The following is an 18770-nucleotide window of genomic DNA, read 5'->3' as shown; positions in this document are numbered from 1 at the left end:
GAGGGCAGAGTAGAGAGGGATAATCGCCTCCCTCACCCTGCTGCCACCCCTCTTCCAATGGAACCCAGGATACCATTGGCCTTTTGGGCTGAAAGCACACACTGCTGGCTTAGCCAGGACCCCTAAATCCTTGATCACCCTGACCCAAGTGCAAAACCTTGCTCTTTGCTTTGTTGAACCTCATTTATTTCACAAGGGCCCACCTTTTGAGTTTATCAAGGTCCCTCTGGATGGTATCCCCTCCCTCTGCTGTATGAACTGCACCACTCAGCTTGGTGCCATCAGCAAACTTGTGTATGTTCAAATCCCAACACCTATGTCACTGATAAATCATTTTCTTTCCTGACAGAGCACACAGCAAGAGGCAGTGAGAAGACACCTGACAGTAACTAACCAGCTACCTTCAGATCTTCACACACCATATGGCTTGGGGTGGAGAACAGCAATGATCCCTGCTGTGCTGCTCAGAAAGGTAACTGGTTTTCACACAAACCCTGTAGGGCCTGACTTCTCCCAGCTCTCAAACAAACCATTTTACATTTATTTCATCTTTCAGTCATAGCCAAGTGGGCTGCATGACGAGTACCTCCCAGAGGACTGTTTTATGCCCTAAGAAAGAAAGGGCTCACAATAGCTATTCTGCTCTTCACACATATATATATGAGATAGGACAAGTCAGATGATGCAGTTCAGTGGTGAAATGGAGATTCTAAGCAGAGTATCTGGCAAGTGGACAGTTTAGATGGGTCTCAGGCTCACTGAGGACTAAATTTCACATTAGCAAACTAATGGAAGTTCTTAATTATGTCCATCAGTTCTTGCATTAAAATTTTTGCCTCTGAGGGATAATTTACTGCTACATCAGTGTTACTTCTCTGTGAAGAGCACTGACAGATGCTGCATCTTAGACCTCAAGGCTGAGACCCCAGTCTTGTGATGAGTTATTTTAATTTCACGTGTCAGCAGCTTGGAGGCTTGGCTGCCAAAGAACACATCAACAAACTGAACGCCAACACACTTTGAAACAGTACCACAGAAACAGACCAGATCCCCATGATGTATCTGCTTAGCAAGCTAATTGATATAGCAAACAGAAGAAAGTAAATTACTAAACGAAACCAGCAAACTGGTGTTGCAAGCTTTTCTCTTCTCTTTTTCTGTTTTGGAGAGTGCAAAGCAATAAATACACTTGTTGCCTAAGGAAAAGGGAAAAAGGGTCTCTGCAAGAAAAAAAGAAGTGATTTAAAGTGTCACGTGCAACTATCTCACAGTCAAACCCAAATTCTTCCAAGGGGTAAGCATGTGCAGCTGGCTACAGCTGGTAGACTGGTTCCTTGCCTTCCTCAGACATTGACAACAGCTCAGCTCTGACATTCCTGGTTGTAATGTCAAGGAATTGACAGCATAGGATGAGTGACAACTGGAAAGAGTGCTGGCTGATGTGCTGGTAAGTCTGCATTTCTCTACTGCCTCTATTTCCAGTAGAAATCTGGGTACATCCACTAATATACGTGGTGCATACTCCACCTCTTTTTCATGAAAAATAAAACAGTACAGGGAAGGGAGGAAACTGGCAGCTCAGGAAGGAAAGGGAAAGCCCATTTTCCATTTTGAAATTGAAGTGTATGGTAACCTTCTTACCAAGACATAACTATGAACTCTGTGGCTTGTACAAAGCGTGCTGAGAAATTTTAGTACTTGGGTAGGGATAGTGATAGTAGGATGGTTGGACTAGATGATCTTATAGGTCCTTTCCAACCTTATGAACTTACGAACTTATGAACTATCTTTAATGGTAAGAGACCATGGCTTTATTTTTAAGGATTCTGAATGGGGAAAGCATGGATGTTACAACAGGTAGTATCTCCTGTTGCAATGTCCACACTAATAACAAGCTGAAAGAGAAAGACCTATTTCTCTAGATTCACCCTCTAGCATTAATCACTTAGTCTTTACAAGTGTTGCATTAGAAATACGTTAGGCAGAGCGTATCACTCATTTCCTACTTTGCACAAATGGGGCTACCACTTACCAGGCCCAAAACTGTTATAGGGCAGCTCGGCGTCTGAATCATATTTTCTAGGCTGAAATGTCACAAGCAGACGCCCGTAGAGACCAGTTCTCTGGTTGGTAGCTTGAAGTTTTAGCAAACAGACACCTCTGCGCTGCAGTTCCTTTAGGGAGATGTTTTCCTGCAATGCTCTGGAAACAACAAACAGATGTGAAAAGCATTTGCTAGAATGAAATAAATCCAATGCTTCAGAAGACAGAACAGAAAAAGACAAACCAGGGAGGAGACAGAAAAGATGGATGACTGCTAAAGAGATGTTAGCTTGTTCAAGTGTTGATTTACATGATCTCTTTGTAGTGTTGTAATTGGATTGGATACTATAAATTTCCAACTCCAGTGATTGTGTGACACATCTTGAGGAATGGGGCAAAGCTTGCATAGCATGGGGAAGAGGTTAGTGCTTATTTATGTGTATTTCTTCTGTCTGGGTGCAAAAAAACAAACAAACAACACTGCCCAGCTCATGAACCAGCAGAGAATGATCCATGTTTTCTCCTACCACATATAAGCTCTAAAATGGAAGGTCTGCTGTTTCTCACATGAAGATTTCTGCAAATACCCACAGAGGCACTACACAGGGAAGAGAGCTTTCTACATGAATCCAAAGCACAAAATGCCACTGGCAGTTCTGCAGCCTTCCAGCTCAGCATCACCCCACAGCCTCGCTTAGGATCTTGGAAGGTTTCTTTATTTTTCGATAGATTGGACAAAAGAAAAATAAATTCCCCCACGTTCAACCTCTCCTTGCTCTTCCAATTCGCTTTGCAGATTGGACTGCGGGGAGTTTTAAGCAGCAAGACAGAGAGACGTGGAGGCTATGGGGCCACACAAGGGGAGGTCTAAGGGTGTGTGGGGGGGGGACGGACAAGCGCTGACAGAGTGAGGTCAGAGCCTATAAGCGACTAAGCCCGACAGGGGCGACGCGGCCCTATAGGGGCGAGCCCCACAGCTGACAGCAATCCTTATAGGAGCACTGCAATAGGGTTTCTACAGGGCTTCGGTCCTGTAAGAGCGTGCACAGGGTCCCAGCGCTACCTTCTCTCGGCGAGCTCTGCCTCCCGCTCCTCCCTCAGCAGCTCCAGGTGCCGCTCAGCCGCCTCCTCCGCCATCTTGGCTCCGCTGCCACTTCCGCTTCCGGGTCGGGGGGGCGGGAGGCTGTCATGGCGGCGCTGGCGGCGGGCAGGCGGCGGGCGGCAGGTGAGGGACGGCGGGCAGGGAAAGGCCGGCCCTTCAGCTCCGGCTCCTCGCTGCTAGTGCGTCGGGCTGTGAGGAGAAACGTGTGTGAAAATGAACGGTGGGGTTGTCGCTGTTCCTCGGGTGATCAGCGCCTCAGCTTGTGTTCCTTAAGGTCTCCCTTCCGAAGATGCTGAGTTACGCGGTTATTTGGCACGGTGGGGTTGGGTTGGTGGATGTGCATGTTGGTCTTAGGGCTTTTTTTCAACCTGAATGATTCTAAGTTGTGGTAAGGCGCTAATTCTTTCTGTGTTCGTGCTATTTTCACTTATTTAAGTCCGTAACTCTCCCCTCCTCCTGCGTAGAAGAAAATTAACATCTGGAATGGTGGAAATGTAGGTGAAACCATACCTCGTGCACCTTCTCCTGCTCTTCCACTTGGTCTGCCCTTGGAGTTGTGGTATCTTCTTGATGGACTCCAAGCCACATTCTCATGGTTTGCTTTTGGGTGAAAAAAACTCCCCAAACTTAGTAAATTTGCTGAGAATCACTGGGTGAAAGAAGTGTATGAGTTCTTCTCACCACTTTGGGCAGGATCCTTTTAGCAGCAGTGCTCAGAATTAAGGGTGCACACCCCAGTGTTGCTCAAACCGCTTGCTTCCCTCTGCTCTTTTTTTGTGTGAGTCTTCAAAGGAGGTAGGGTGCTATGAGTGTACTGCTGGGATGCACTTTTTGTCTATCTGTTGTGTCTTGTTGGCAGTGTCACTTGAGCCAAGTGTGCTTGCACGACAAGGCCTTTTTCTTGCACTTATGCAGTGCTACATGCAGCTGACAGTCCTTTGTCTTACTAACTCAGCACTGATGAGGCTGCACCTTGAGGACTGTGTGTGGTTTTTGGCCCACTATTACAAGAAAGGCATTGAGGCCCTGAAGTGTGCCCAGAGAAGGGCAGCGGAGCTTTGAAGGGTCTGGAGCACAAGTCCTAATGGGGAGTGGCTGAAGGAACTGGGGTTGTTTGGTCTGGAGAAGAGGAGGCTCAGGGGAGACCTTATGGCTTTTTACAGCTCCCTGACAGGAGGCTGTGGTGAGGTAGTAGCCAGCCTCTTCTCCCGGATAACAGCAATAGGGTGAGAAGTGGTGGCCTCACATTGCACCAGGGGAAGTTCTGGTTGGATATTAGTTTAAAAAAAAAAAAAATATATATATATATATATATATACACCAGAAAGAGTTGTGAGGTATTGGAGCAGGTTGCCCAGGGAGTCGCCATCCCTGGAGGTGTTCAAGAGCCATGGAGATGTCACACCAAGGGATGTGGTCATGGTGGTGATGGGTTGATTGTTGGACTCAGTGATTTTGGAGATCCTTTCCAACCTTTATGATCCTACGGTCCTGATCCTTATTTTGCTTTCCTCAATGTGGAACAAAGATGAACAAAGCTTTTACAGGCAGAAAAAAGCACCAGGGAGTGTGACGTTTCCTTCAGCATCGCTGTACTATTACCAGGGACTAAGAGTCCAACTGTCACTGCTTTGTTTTAATTCTTTCCCCCTCTCTCCTATTTAGCTTTCTTGTTTTCATCTGTGGTTCGCCTCCAGAGCTCCCAGAGCACATCTCTACAGGAAGGGTAATGTCAAATGACTCTCTGCTTTCATTTTTGCCCCTTGAAATGCTGACCTTCCAGGGGGAGTGTGGGAGGGGGAATGGAGCCAAGAGCCCGTTTCTTTCTGCAAGAGAGACTTACTGGATTCCTTGGTCTGTCAAGTTTCTTCTCAATAAGTTTTAGATGCTCTGCCTCCCCTCTGTCACCTGTTCTAGAAGAACGCTTCCATGGACTTGTGAAGCTGAATAGAGAGAGAATTAAACCTTCCAGTGAGCAAAGGGCTGCAGTGTGGTTTGATCCACAGCAAACAGCAGAGAAGCCACTCAGCTGATGCATGCCTTTTTAGGTATAGGTGAGGTTTATTTCCCAGCTGAAGTTGCTGTTATCTGATAAATACTGAATTTGAGCCGTAGTTTTTGTAAGATGTCATTTAGAGGATACCAATCCAGTAAACTTCAGGCTTTGTTAATTTCAGCACCTTTAGAACTGCTTGCTTGTGTTTTTGTTTTGTTTCCTCTGCTGAGATCTAGTGCAGAAGCACCTGTATAGAGCTGCAGGCTGTGCTGCTTTTTGCTTTAACCAGAAGGGGACACTGCAGAGATAAGGAAGTCCTACAGGCAGCATCTGGAGGAAATGACAAGATTCATTCCTGTTCCCTTTGTGCTGGGGAAGGGTTCAAGGGGTAGCGTGGGCACAGTTTGGATCTCAGCCTCCATGGCACAGCACACAGTGTTGTTATTAAACCCTACAGCAAGCCCACAAAGCCTTGGTGCTAGCAATTACTTTGAATTTCTGTTAATTTAAGCCCTTTTTTTGGCATTATTGAGTAAACCAATTAATCACAGTGTTAATGTTGCCTTCTTTCACACTAGCATCTAACATTCTTTTCCTGAATGTTTTGTGCGGTTGGTGCATCCTGAGCTGTTTATGGAAAACGTGGCTCTCAGCCCCCAGGAAACTCTGACATTTCCATTTGTTTTATAGATGGTATTTAGTGAGCAATGCCTCTCTTTTCAGATTTCAGAAACAAGTATCTTTCTGATCATCCCATTGAGATCCAGGGTGATTCTACCTCCCTTTTACTAAATCTTTGCTTAATAAGGAGCTGTAATCTGCTTCCCTTCAGCCATGTGTCATGCTCTGACTGAAGGCATTTGGCACCTCTCTGGATGATCTCTAAATGCAGCTGTGTGGGCCCTGTGCCTCCTTCCCCTGCCTCCTTTAGGGTGCACCACAGTTGTGATGAAAGCACTGCATGTGCAAAGTGCTGTGCTTGGCTAGGGTGGCACTTTTCTCTCCACTGTTTCTTTGGAACAAATCAATAATTTTCTGTCACTGGCTGTAATGCAGAAAAGTAAACAGCTGCCTCTGGTCCTCCTCACTGCTCCTTGTCCTGGAGATCTTGGAAAAACAGCTAATTACAAGCAAGTGCTCTTTGCATTTTCACCGCTCGATCTCACGCTGTGAGCTGCGTGTAGCATTTCATTTTTCAATTAACACCCAGTGGCACATTAGAGCAGAGTTAATTGTTGTTCAGCTCTGATATTTTAAACAGGGTTGTCATGATGTGGTGCTGTCTGCACTGCCGGTAACAGCACCATACACTTGTGGGTACCTGCAGTACTGACTGCACAAGGCTTGAGGTAGTAAAGAATCAGGTCAGCTTCTAGGAGAGCTTTCCTCCCAGTGATAATCCTGAGAAAATCAGAGAGGCTTCCCTGTAACAGGTAATGAGAACATGTTTGAGTTGATCCCATGGTCTCTTAAAGATCCTAAAAGGAAAATGCTTGGGATTCTCCCAGGATGATCCCCTAGCAAGGACTTCAGGGGACTGATGTGAGGTCTCAAAATAGAGAGGCTCTTGTCTCAGCAACATGGTTGCAGAGTGTTTTGCAAAGAGATGTTATTAAAGCAATTTTGTATCACAACAATGAAAACTACCTGTTCAGGGATTGAATTGGCACCTTTTAGGAAAATAAGTTGAAGTAACGATGCTTGGTGCTTGGCTGGCTGGATGCAAGACAGTGCATGCTTCTGCTTTGTTTTATGAGCCACCTGAACCAAGACAGGTCTGAGAGATCTCTGCTTGTTCCTCTCCAGTGTGGTATAGGTTGTAGACAGACGTGGTAATGACACAGAGGAAGCTTTTAGGCTGAATATTTGTATTGAATGCTGGATTGCACCTGGTGAGAGAGGAGCTGTTATTACTGCCATTCAGGTTTTGCAGCTGGAAGTGACAAAGGAAGAGCAGCCCCGTATCTCTCCTGTAAAGAACCCGGCTGTGCTCTTAAGACCCATCTCTAAACTATTTCAGAGAAGAGCATTGCAAATAGAGTATAAAAGGATGTGTTAGTCATTCGTATGTAGTGCTTGCAGCTGATTTAAGAATGCTCCTTAGTCCTTTTTTTCCACAGTCAAAGGCGAGTTGCCTCTTCCTGGATGCTCCCCACTAGTGGATAATTGCAGGGCTTTGTGCTGGTACTGAAGTGGGTTGAGGAACATTATGTATTCAGTCTCTCAGCTGTAGTGATGGTAACTTGGATCATAGAGTTGATTGAGTTGGAAGGGACCCTTTAAGGCCATCTGGTCCAACTCCCCTGCAATAAACAGGGACACCGACAGCCAAATCAGGGTGCTCAAAGCTCCATCCAGCCTGACCTTTCGTGTCTTCAGGGACAGGGCATTCACCACTTTGGGCAACCTGTTCCAAGTGCTTCATTACCCTTACTGTTGAAAGGCCTTCTTCCTTACATCCAGTCTAGATGTAAGTTTGAAACTACTTCCACTTGTCCTCTCACAGCAGACCCTGCTGAAGTGGCTGTCCCCTTCTTTCTTATAATCCCCCCTTTAGGTACCTGAAAGGTTGCTTTCAGGTCTCCCTGGAGCCTTCCCCAGGCTGAAAAGCTATTTCAACCTGTCCTCACAGGGGAGCTGTTCCATTATTTTTGTGGCTTTGCTCTGGATACACTCCAGCAGGTCTGTGTCTCTGCTGCACTGAGGATTCCACATCTGGACGCAGTGCTTCAGGTGAGGTGTCATCAGCACAGAGCAGAGGGGCGGGATCACCTCCCTGGCCCTGATGGCCACACTTCTTTTGATGCAGCCCAGGATGTGGTTGGCTTTCTGGGCTGTGAGGACACATTGCTGGCTCATGTGCAGCTTCCCATCCACCAGTATCCCCAAGTCCTTTTCTTCAGGGCTGTGCTCCATCCTTACATTCCCCAGTTTGTAGCAATACTGGAGATTGCTGCAACCCTGGTGCACAACCTCTCACTTGAATTTGTTGAACCTCATGAGGTTCACCTTCATCCACTGGTCAGCCTAGGTCTCTCTGAATGGCATCCCCTCCCTCTGGTGTGCTGACTGTACCTTACAGCTTGGTGTCATCCACAAACTTGATGAGGGTGCACTCCATCCCGTTGTTGATGTCACTGATGAAGATGTTAAAGAGCACTGTGCCCAGTACTGAGGGATACCAGTTGTCACAGATGGAGCTGGTTTGTGGACCAGAAATGAGGCCTTGCATTTGTGTTTCTTGCATGTTTTGGTGAGATTTGCTTGCTATTTGTGGATCTTCATTTTCAACCTTATCATTCACAGGATTGCTGCCAAAACATCTCTGACTTCACCCCCATGGCCTGAAGTGAAATTGCCGGATCCGGTGGAAGAAGCAAAGCATCATGCAGGTAAAGGTCTCAAGTCTCCAAGTGAAACTTAACACTCTAGCTTTGCCTAGATTGAGTGGTGGCTTGATTGAGTATATATCAGTGTCTTCAGTAATTCAAGCTGTTTGTTCTCTCCATTTAGTGTCACTGGGCTCATGCTTCGGCTGCTTGTATTGGATATTTGGATAAATTATGGAGTCCCCTTAGGTTGTGAGAGCCTGATAGGTCATAATGCTCTCCAAAGAATCTGATGGGATGTGTTGCTACCTAAACTATTTTTTCTTTCAGTGGATAAAGCAAAATGCTAAAGCCAGCATAAGCAGTTGGATAGTGGGCACGTCAGAGAGCTGATATTCTTAGTGAATAATACCGAATGCTAGAGCCAGCATAAGCAGTTGGACAGTGGGCACATGACAGAGATGTGGCATAAGGCAATGAGCAGGTGGGAAGCAACACAGTGGTAGAGAATGTGTGCTTGTCCGCACATCTAGTCAGGATCGCTGAACACAGGCAGTAGTCCTCTTGGAAGGAGCCCATGGATCAGACAGCAGCCAGCCTCACAAGTTAGCGTGTGAAGTGCACATTGAGCAAACAGACACAGGTTCCCCCTGAGAAGGCAATATCTGTCTAGCCTTATCTTGTCCAGGAGAGGCTGTTATCATCCAGACCCCACTAGAGATGGTAGAAGGGAAGCTAGCACAGGCAAAGAACAGTAACGAACCCTGGTGGGTGAATTTCCCTTACTGTTCCTGTGGTGGTGGGCAGTTAGCAGTCGTCTGCTTCATGCAGGGACCGAGCTCTTGTGTTTATTAACAGGCTGTATTAGTGTCTTGTTGCGTTAGCCTTTAGGACATCAGTGAAAGGACATCTCAGGCCTCTAGATTACAGCCTTCAGAGAAGTGCTGGAAAGAGGAGAGCTACTAGAGAACAGTGGAAGGAGAGAAGCAGAGCTTTGTCTGTGTTTTTGCAGATGGTTTCCCATAGCGTAGCAAAAATGTGGTACTAACTGTGCAAGTGATGTACCTTGGAGAGAGTCTCTTCTTCCAGGTCTCCTCTCTGGCTGCTTTTTTTTTCCTGATTTGTTTCCTCTGCACTTCTGGGATTGCTCAAGTGACAGATGAGTGTTCTGTCCCAATGCACAATTTGACCCAGTAGTGAACCATAAACTGCTTCCTTTGATTTGCTGACGCCCTGGGGTGAATGAGGTCCCATGTTCTTCTGACTGCTTCACATGGGATCCTTGAGGCTGTTGTGATTTCTGAGTCTTGTAACCTCCTACTGTTTATGAGCTCGCATCGTTATCTCCTGACTGTGCTTATCCAAAGCAAACAGCAATTAGAGCATTTGAATTCTGCCTGATGTTTTCCTGCTGTCCGTGGAAACAGATATGGATATTTTAGGAACCATCATTGCACATGATGCTGAGACAAGCTGTCCTAACAGGCAGATGGTAGTGTCCATTGGTGTTTCCCATCCCTAGAGATGTTTGGAAGAGCAAGCATTAACTTCAGAGCCCATGTATGTTGAAGAACAAGTATCTTTTGTTATGACGCAGAAAGATGAAGTCCTGTGGGTAGAAAGTTGAAATGTGATGAGGAAGTAACCATTGTTAGGACATGACTCCACGTGTATTTTAGGCCAGGGTCAGTGTTTTGAAGTGCTGGTTTTGAGATGCTGACCACAGTACTACTGAAATATGTGGATCAGCAGTTTAGAACTGAAAGAAGTTTGTTGTATCCTGTTGTGCATTGGGGTTTGTAACAAAGAGAAAGGTATCATACTTTTCTGTGGGCTTCTGGGAGTGGAGCACTGTGAATCAGAGAAGAGTACACAGAGGACTTTTCCCCTGGGATGGCAGTTCCAGCAACACAGAAGCACAGCTGTTTGTTTTAGTGAGAGTTGCACTAACTACTGTCTTGTAAAACAATCCCTGTTCTAACCTCTACCTATAATAGTTTGCTGGTTTGAAACTTGGACGCTTTCAGGGTGTTCCTGTAAGGGTAGGACTTGTTTTGGTTTTAAGTTCTTGTCTGTCCCAAATGGTTATTATATTTTGTTTACGTTCCAAGCCACTTGTGAGGACAACGAAGGAAGTCTATTTTTCCAGTTATAGCAAAGTTGCTTTTTTTTTCCTGAACAGTTTGAGACAGTGGAAAGCTGCTATTTGGCAAGGGAATAGCACTCATTAAAAAGGACCTCTTGATGTTCTCCTAGAACTTGATTTTGGCTTTGCTGCACAGGAAGCTGATTACAGAGATCTGAGTTTTGCACTGTACAGGACCTCATCCCTGGAATTTGCACTGCTCCTGGCACCTCGCTCTGGTTGCGTGTGCGTATAGGAAGAGTATTTCTGGAAGTCTCTCCAGCCCTTGCAGGTTCTCAGGCCAGGCTTTGTTAGCATGCCGGAGTCTTTCTTCCTGTGTACTTCACAGAACTCCTCTTGGCGTTCCTGATTGCTTTATGAAGTATTTAGTGCCCTGGCCTTTCATTGTGTTTCTTGGAAATTGAGGAGAGCTCCATTCCAGGTGCGTAGACAGGCACTTTCTTCTGGAACGCTCTGTGTTTGTGTACAGTGCATTTTAGGATGCCTAAGAGAGAGGCTGAGAAATAACTGCTTGGGATTAGCTGCACAGTGTATTCATAGGTGTCTACTTGCGTGCTTACTATGCGTAGGGTTGGGTTTTTTTGCAGGAACCAGAAGGATTTCGGAACAGTGACTCAAGCCCTGTAGGAAACAACGCTGCTCTTATAGAATCATTGAGGTTGGAAAAGACCTTCAAGATCATCCAGTCCAACTGCCCTCCCACCACCAATATTACCCCATAAACAGTGTCCTTAAGTACACATCAGCATGTTTCTTGAGCCTTTCCTTGCTTAAAGATTCCCAAAAGATAACAGCTTAAGTGGGAGAGCAGTGTGGCTGTGTTAATTCTGATCAGCTCTTCATGCTTGGTTGGGTTTTCTACTCTGATTTCTTCTCTGCTCTTTGCCAATAGAAGTGGTACAAAAGGTGAACGAGATGATTGCCACAGGGCAGTACGGGAGGCTCTTTGCTGTGGTCCACTTTGCCAGCAAACAGTACAAAATAACCAGTGAAGACTTAATTATGATGGACAACGTGCTACAGGCTGAATGTGGAGACCGAATCCGGATGGAAAAGGTAATATGCCTTGCCTGCGGTGCCTGTGGGCCCCCATGCTGTTGTGGCTGCAAATGTTTCCCAAGGCAAAATTCATAACCAGTTTTTGAAAAGTCTTGAAGAGCTCCTGTTGGATCTCCTGTTATTATTTTCACCTTGTTTTTTTTATTTTGTTTTGGCCTAAGCTTTATTCCAATCTGAGCTGTGCTGTTAGTTCACGTGATTTCTGTTGAGCGTGGTTGGAATGAGTTGTGACAGACTCTGTTAGAAGACAGATTTCTGTTGTACTAGCTTCATCCAAAAAAAAGAAAATTACAGTTGTTGTTTTTAGAGACGGCAGTGGAAGAAAGACTCTGTTTACCTTGAGACTGCAACGCCCAGAACACTGATAGTTACTCCCAGAGGAGCTGTCACTGCTCAGAGCTTTGCAAGATCCTTATCACGCTGAGTGTGTTGGGTGGAGGGAGAAGGATGCTGTGTGTAGGGGAGAACTGCCAAGATGCAATTCAACATACTTATCCTTAGCCTTGGTTAACTAGCAGGAACTTGTAGAGGCTCATTGACTCTAATTTGAAATGAAGGACTCTGAAGTAGGATGTTGTTGGCTTAACATTGAGTTGTTAGAGCCAAGCAAGCAGTTAAGGAGAGAAGGGCAATTTTTCTGGTTGTCCTAAAATTGCTCTGCAAGTCCTGCTTAGAGGCAACAGGTTAGCTGTGTTTTCATCTGTGTCCTCGCATACAGCAGAGGAGTGATGTGCATAGAACAGCCAGACAGCAGAGCAGAGGTCTGGGTGAGAATGAAGAAGGTTAAGGACTTCCCTAACAACCATAAACCAACACTACCACGCCCCTCTTGGAATTGCACTGAAAAATATCTTTCTACAGCAATAAATAGAACATCTAATGTCTGTTTCTGTGTTGCTTTTAACTGTTGCCACGCAGTTAGTGTGGGAAGGAGGCAACCTGTATGAAATGCTGTCTCTTCTCTTGAGAACTTCTCTATTATCTCACCTTCTCCTTAGATGGGAGGGTGGTTCAAATGCCCTGAAACAAAAGGATTTGTCCCTGTGCTGGTGAACCGACCCCAGCTGTTCGTTTCTTTGTTGTCCATCTTGAGGCCTCAGGGAGGACAATGATTAAAGTGTTCCTGTAGAGGATGTGTTGCAATTGCTATAAAACCTGATGATTTTAGGAGCTGCCACTCATTCAGATCTCACACAAAAGCATATTCTTCTTCCTCCCTGTATTGCTTTTCATATTTTTTATAGCCGTTGGTGAGCCAGAACAGAGAAGTTCAGTGTGTTCTGATCAGTGTGAAAGATACTTCCAGGTATGTTTCAGAAAAAAGTTCTCATGGAAGTCTGTCTGTTTTATGAGTCCGTTTCTTGCCTGTGAGCTGCTGTTCTCCTCTATTCCTCCCTAGCATGTTTGAGACATGTGAAGACCCATTCTTAAGCAGTTTGGCTCCTTTACGGTGGCTACAGAATTTGGAGAGTATTGTTTGCATTTCTGCTGAGATGATGAACCACTGATATGCCTGATAATTTTCCATAGGTTTTGCTGGTTGGTGCTGATGATTTCACACTTATTGGAAGACCGCTCCTGGGGTAAGAGATCTCATTCAAGAATTATCCTGCAACCTGAAGAGAAATTTGAGTTTATCAGAATAACCCAGAAATCCGTGCCTGTCCCTCAATGCCTTAATTTGAGTTGCTTTTTCTATTTGTGGGTTGTTTTGTTTTGTTTAAAACCTGATTCCTTTCATCCATGATTTAACCCAGCAGGTCTTAATCTCAAGTTAAGAGCTCCAAGTTTTTCCTTCTTCCTAGTTACATGCCTTCAACAATCGTGGCACCAGCTCCATCTTAGAGCTGTCAGACTTGCTATACAAATGGGCAGAACACCTGGTTTGTCAGCATTTACTTTACCAAAAGGAACTGGTGTGTGGCCTCTGTTGCTGGTTGAGATCTTAGCTTTGGGTGGAAGCAAAGTCATCAGCTCTGTGTACCTTTCCCCAGAGGTCGTAGTGGTAAAGGGCAAGTCAAAATAACGTGGCTTGCATGTGCTTTAAGAATGTGGAAGCCCTGGCTGGGGCTTGGCTGCAGACTAAGCTGAGTGTTGGCTTGAACTGCAGCAACTTTGGCAGAGGACAGCCAGAGAAGGTAGAACTTGTAGGTCTTGTCGCCTTGCAGATTCAGGGTAGAATCACTGAATATTTTCAGACTGGTTTGGCTTCTGAATGCTTTCTGCGTAACAAGGAGGCTGTCTGTTTTCCAGAGTTAGAAATAATGTGTTTCACACTTGATAGTGTGATTTCTGCCTTGGGTTTCATGTGTTCGATAGGATTATGAGGGCTGACAGCCTTTGTAGTGCTACTGTAAAGAGATTTGGAATGGCAGATCTTTGGGAGCCTTTGAATTACTGCCAGATATTGTTTAAGTTATTGAAGATCTTTAGGAGTTGGAAATACTAGGACTGGAATCGTTATCTCTAAGGTAGTTGAATATCCCAAGTTGGAAGAGACCCGTAAGGATCATCCGGTCCAACTCCTGGACATATTCTGCAAACAGGGATGTGTCATGCCAGGCAGGTTGGGAGCACCATCCTTCACCTGGCTTTCTTAACTAGTGGCTCTGGAGTGCTGTACTTGGCATGTGCCCCAGGAGCTCTAGAACAGGAGGAAAAGCAGCTGTTTGATTCCTGCAGGTGCTCTACGTCTGCAGAAAGCACTTGCTTGAAGCAGACTAAATTGCACACTGTAATTTTGGCAGGGGAGGGTCACTGGCAGGAGGAGGCAGAGTTGGAGGACCAGTGAGGAGATGCTGTTCTCTCTCTGAGATGTAGAGAATCTTCCCAGGTTCCCCAGCACAGGCAGTGCGGACTTCAGTTCTTTCTCATAGTTCCTAGTTGTGTCTAAACCACAAACATTTTGGAGGGGGGATAAGAGCTTGGATGCGAACAAAGGCATTTTTGTTTTTGTGTTGTTTTAAAAATAAACACATCAGTGAGTGCATCTCTTTGTGAGACAGTTCATTACAGCTGCACTCCCTGTTCAGACTTGGGGACGGGTAGGAGCTTGTCCTCTTTTGGGCAAATGGTCATATTTTAATTTTCTGTAGCGTATACCTCCCAAGATGACACTTCTCTAAAGCCTTAAAAAAACCAACAACCCAGCAGTGCAACAAATCAGATCTGCATGGCAGAGGCTATTTTGAGAACTTGGAGCTGGCTTCTATTCTGGAATCTGTTGGGTTTTGTTTTTGTTCAAGTAACGTGCTGCATGCTCGATGGGCACAAGGGTATTAAGCAGTATGCAGTTGCACTCTGTTTAGCTGTACAGTGTAAAAAATATTGTGCTTTTTGAAAGCTGTGATTAGAAGCAAGTGTAGCTTTGCATGAGTATCATTCATCTCAGGGTTTGATGCCCCTGAGACAACAAGTTGTTTGTTTCTATCCAGAGTACAGCTGATGAGAGCTTCTTCCCTTTAAATGAACCCTATTTTCCTCCTGCCACCTGACCATTTTTGCAGTGGCTTCAGTAGCATTGAGGAATTGCCTGAAACTCCTCGTAGACATCCAGGCTGGTTTCACTTACCCTCTGCAGGGAGAGGCAGAGAGCTTGTTGGCTGAAGTTGTTACTCCTGAGAGTTAGGGTCCTTCAGGGGCTGGATCCCTTGCGCTGCTCACTGATGAAAGCTTTCAGTCCAGCTTAAATCCATGAGGCTTCAGCCTAAATTTTTCTTGCTTCCTGCTAAAATGTGATTGATAGATGTACCTTTTACATCTTTGTTTCTTTTAGCATTTGGGAGCAGCAGGCCTGACTGTCCCAAACTCTGGGAAATGTGACCCCCCCCCCCCCCCACCCCCCCTTCTTATTTTTATGGGCATTCCAGTCATTCCTAAGACATTCAATAAAGATTTCTTTTTTTTCTTTGGGCTCTATTTTGCTGAGAACTTTTCTTCTCACACGTACTTGACTAGCAAGTTGGTTTCTGCCCTCCTTCAGCCTTCCCACCAGCATCTCGTAGTGGTTTGTCCAGCAGAGATGAGGACTCACCAGGACCTGTCGGCCTTGAACTTTGACTTGCAGAGTAAAGCCACTGCCTCACCTATTTCTCAGCAACACTCTTAGCTTGTTTGAAAGCTTGTCAACATCTACAAGCAGTGCATGGGGGGATGACTATTTATAGACATGCCAGTGTTTTTTCCCTTTGGCTGAATGCTACCCACGGTTTAGGGCAGCGGATGTGGTCCGGCAGTGAGAGCTGTATCAAGGATGGCTTGGCTGCATTGCTGCAGACTCTGCCTATTCTGAGAGCAGCACTGAGATTTCAGTGACCGAGTTGTTTTATCTGGCCTGGCTGCTTTCCAGTTTCCCCATGTGATCATCATTAGTGAGTATCTGACATGCCTTTACAGTCTGAGCCTCTGAGAAGTCAGTGGGAGTTTAGATTTCCTTTTGCCTTCAGTGGACAGAAATTAGACCCAGAAAGCAAAGCTCCCTAATTATAGTGGCAAAACACATCCAGCCCCTGGAGTGTAGTTCAGCTTTTTGGTTTCTTTCCTAGCACAGCAGTGCTTGCTGTGTATTTCAGTAGTGCTGTTGGTCCTGTCTGTTGGGCTGAACCTGGCTAACATCCTATAGCTGGGATGTCAGGGTCACCCAGTGGTCTCTTAAATTTATTATTATTTCCTCTTTTTTTCTGGGCTAGTCAATAAATGTAGATACCTAATTTTTCCTCTCTCTTTCTCTCCTCGCTTAAGGATCCAATCCCTGATTAGATATTATACCCCAGAGGGTAAATGTTAATAGGGATGCTAGATGTCTCAGAGCCTTTGGCCTCTAGGTGACCTTGCTGGAACAGCTGGCTAGATGGGCTTCTCTGCTCTGTCCCTGTAAGCACAGGGTCATTTGTCAAGAAAATGCTCTTTAAATGTCTTCTGGCAGCAAAGTCAGCACACTAATCAGTTTTTAATGGTATTCTGCAGTGATGCTGCATGAAAGAGTGTCTCTTCCATCTCCATCGTGGCTGTTGATTAAAAGTACTCTTTCCAAAGCTCTTGTCTGGAGGTGCTTATCCCCTCAGAGAGGAGCCAGTGAAGGTGTTCATTCGTGTGTACTGGTAGAGTAACGCAAAGCTATGGATTACTTCGTGGTGTTAGTCATGTGTGAAGGAAGTATGGCCCATATTCATCTCCATCCCTGAGGAAGGAGGATGTTTAGTTGCTGAGAATTTGCTTCCATGCGTAGAAGTGAGATTTAGAAACGGTTTGAAACCTTGAGTGATATCACCACGCAACCTGAACTCTCTTTTGCGAGGTAAACTGTACATTATATCCTCTCTTCCAATTTGGGGTAACCAAGAGGGGTAGGCCAAGAGTGAGAGGTACAAGAAAGCTACATGGGCGAAGTGGCTTGCTCCAGTAGCTGATTAGCTGTGCTTCCTGCTAGAAACAACAGCCAAATCTTTTTGCTGAGCTTCTGCCAGAACTTACTCAGGTAAGAGAGGTCAGAAGATTTTATTCTGGCTCTCTGGGGTGCTTTACAGAAGGAAAGACTACTGCATTGACCAGCAGAGCACGGCAGGAGGGACTGTGGTGGGTTTAATCTGTACCATAAGCAAAGTAGAAAGATCGTGTGAATGTGGCAGGAGAATTTATCTGAACTGTAATCCTACAAGGCTTCTCATACTGCTCCTTCCTCAGCTGCTTCTGATCTCATCCTTCACATGGCAGAGGAGTACTGCCCTTCAGACTAGCACTTCACTTGGCTGTTCCACTGACAGCACCTTGAGGCTTTTGGTTTTGCACCACAAAGCCAACTGTCTGACAGTTCTTCCCCAGTGACCTTGTAGCTCACGTAGATTTTTAAAGCAGGATATGTTACTTTTGTGTCGCTTCTCCCCCAGAACCCCCTCACCAACAGGCAGAGGATGTAACTAATTAACAAGTGGCACTCCTTCTTTTTTTTTCCCTGTATTTTTAAGGAGAGATCTCGTCCGTGTGGAGGCAACTGTGATTGAGAAGACAGTATCATGGGAAAAAATCAACATGCGCTTTCGGAAAAAGCGCAATTATCAAAGGAAAAAAAGTAAGATGTAAAGAATACAGAACTTCCTTCCCTGCCGTTGTGTGGCTTAGATATGGATATGTCTGGAGAGGGATGTATCACAATGCAGGGGCAGGGTGTGGGGAGGGAGATGGACTTGCTGTACCCCCAGCACTCCTCAGGGAACAGCCTTTCTTTTCCAGCTTGCTGCCCTAGATGTGTCCCCACTGCATTCAGAGCAGCGGTGACTTTTTTCCCTCTGTCCAGCACCTGTAGCTTTGCAAAAAACCTTTTCTGGAAAAGAAAATGTTCCAGGGCAGAAAAACAGTTTTGTTCTCCTTCCAAAGCCTTAAATACCATCCGTGTAATCACAAGATACTAACAAGCTCTAATAGTGTCCCGTGGCACTCCTTTCGACTTCCCCTTCTCAGATATGACTGAGAGAGAGGGAAACGATGACTGTTCTTTACAGAACAGCTGCTAAAACCTTAACCAGTGTGACACAGTCCCATAGAAGCTCTGCCTAGACCTCTTGCTCATGCAATACCAAAGTCATGTTGCTGTCCTGCCAGCGTGGCAGCATCTGTCAGCACACCCCCTCTTAGACACTGTCAAGCCTTGGCATGCCTTGATGTAGCTCAGCCTTCTTAATGGTGTGCAGCAGTTTGTATGCTATCATCTTTTATTTTTTCCCCTCTTTTCATTCTTTTTCAGTTATCACGAACCCACAGACCGTCCTCCGGATAAACAGCATAGAGATCTTCCCCTGTTTGTCGTGACTGATCAATGGGATGTCGTGTGGCTTGGGCTTATTATTGCTCTAGGCAACTATGGAAATAAAACTGCCTCAGCTTCGTAGAGTTCTGGACTTCTTGCTATTGTCTGAAGTGGAAATCTATATGTAATTTCTTTTTTAAAAAGCAACATGAAATATTTTTTGTTAACTGTTATTTCAGCATTGATGGTGTTTACTTGTTCAGAGCCTTAAACAACCCCAGCTGTGTTGCTAGCTGACAAGCTGTTTCATGCCAACAACGTCTACCTTTGGCTGCACACTTCTCTGAGTGCTT

At 45.5% G+C, this 18770-nt stretch overlaps 2 protein-coding genes across 3 annotated transcripts in view; one reads left to right on the top strand and one right to left on the bottom strand.

The window, feature by feature from the left end:
• The window catches only part of IGHMBP2 (immunoglobulin mu DNA binding protein 2), a 31274-nt gene extending 28071 nt beyond the window's left edge, over positions 1-3203 (bottom strand). The window contains exons 1-2 of one of the 2 annotated variants that reach the window (XR_010623382.1): positions 3107-3184; positions 2033-2202 (exon numbers count right to left, since the gene is read on the bottom strand). Coding sequence is in view for 1 of the 2 variants with exons in the window: in XM_065755375.1 (XP_065611447.1) it covers positions 2033-2202; positions 3107-3180 (244 nt within the window). In the remaining variant the exon portion in view is untranslated. Of the gene's footprint in view, positions 1-2032; positions 2203-3106 lie in introns of both variants that reach the window. The other variant, XM_065755375.1, reaches the window with a different exon arrangement.
• Positions 3204-3231: 28 nt separating this feature from the next.
• On the top strand, positions 3232-18560 carry MRPL21 (mitochondrial ribosomal protein L21). Its single transcript, XM_065755378.1, has 7 exons — positions 3232-3268; positions 4811-4871; positions 8448-8533; positions 11509-11672; positions 13206-13258; positions 17639-17742; positions 18415-18560. The coding sequence occupies exons 1-7, from the start codon at positions 3232-3234 to the stop codon at positions 18477-18479; spliced, it is 570 nt and encodes a 189-aa protein (XP_065611450.1). The 3' UTR covers positions 18480-18560.
• The last annotated feature ends 210 nt before the right edge of the window (positions 18561-18770 follow it).

Source organism: Cyrtonyx montezumae, unplaced genomic scaffold (assembly GCF_038088225.1).
Source record: "Cyrtonyx montezumae isolate F1298 unplaced genomic scaffold, pur_monq_1.0 scaffold_10, whole genome shotgun sequence".
Classification (NCBI taxonomy): domain Eukaryota; kingdom Metazoa; phylum Chordata; class Aves; order Galliformes; family Odontophoridae; genus Cyrtonyx; species Cyrtonyx montezumae.
This window is presented reverse-complemented; position numbering and strand designations above follow the sequence as displayed.

What these genes read in the sequence shown, in the direction of transcription:
- MRPL21 (XM_065755378.1), top strand. Translation starts at nt 3,232, where the DNA reads ATGGCGGCGCTGGCGGCGGGCAGGCGGCGGGCGGCAG. An exon ending in ACCGAATCCGGATGGAAAAG is followed by an intron (nt 11,673 to 13,205) that starts GTAATATGCCTT and finishes AATTTTCCATAG; the next exon opens with GTTTTGCTGGTTGGTGCTGA. An exon ending in CAATTATCAAAGGAAAAAAA is followed by an intron (nt 17,743 to 18,414) that starts GTAAGATGTAAA and finishes ATTCTTTTTCAG; the next exon opens with TTATCACGAACCCACAGACC.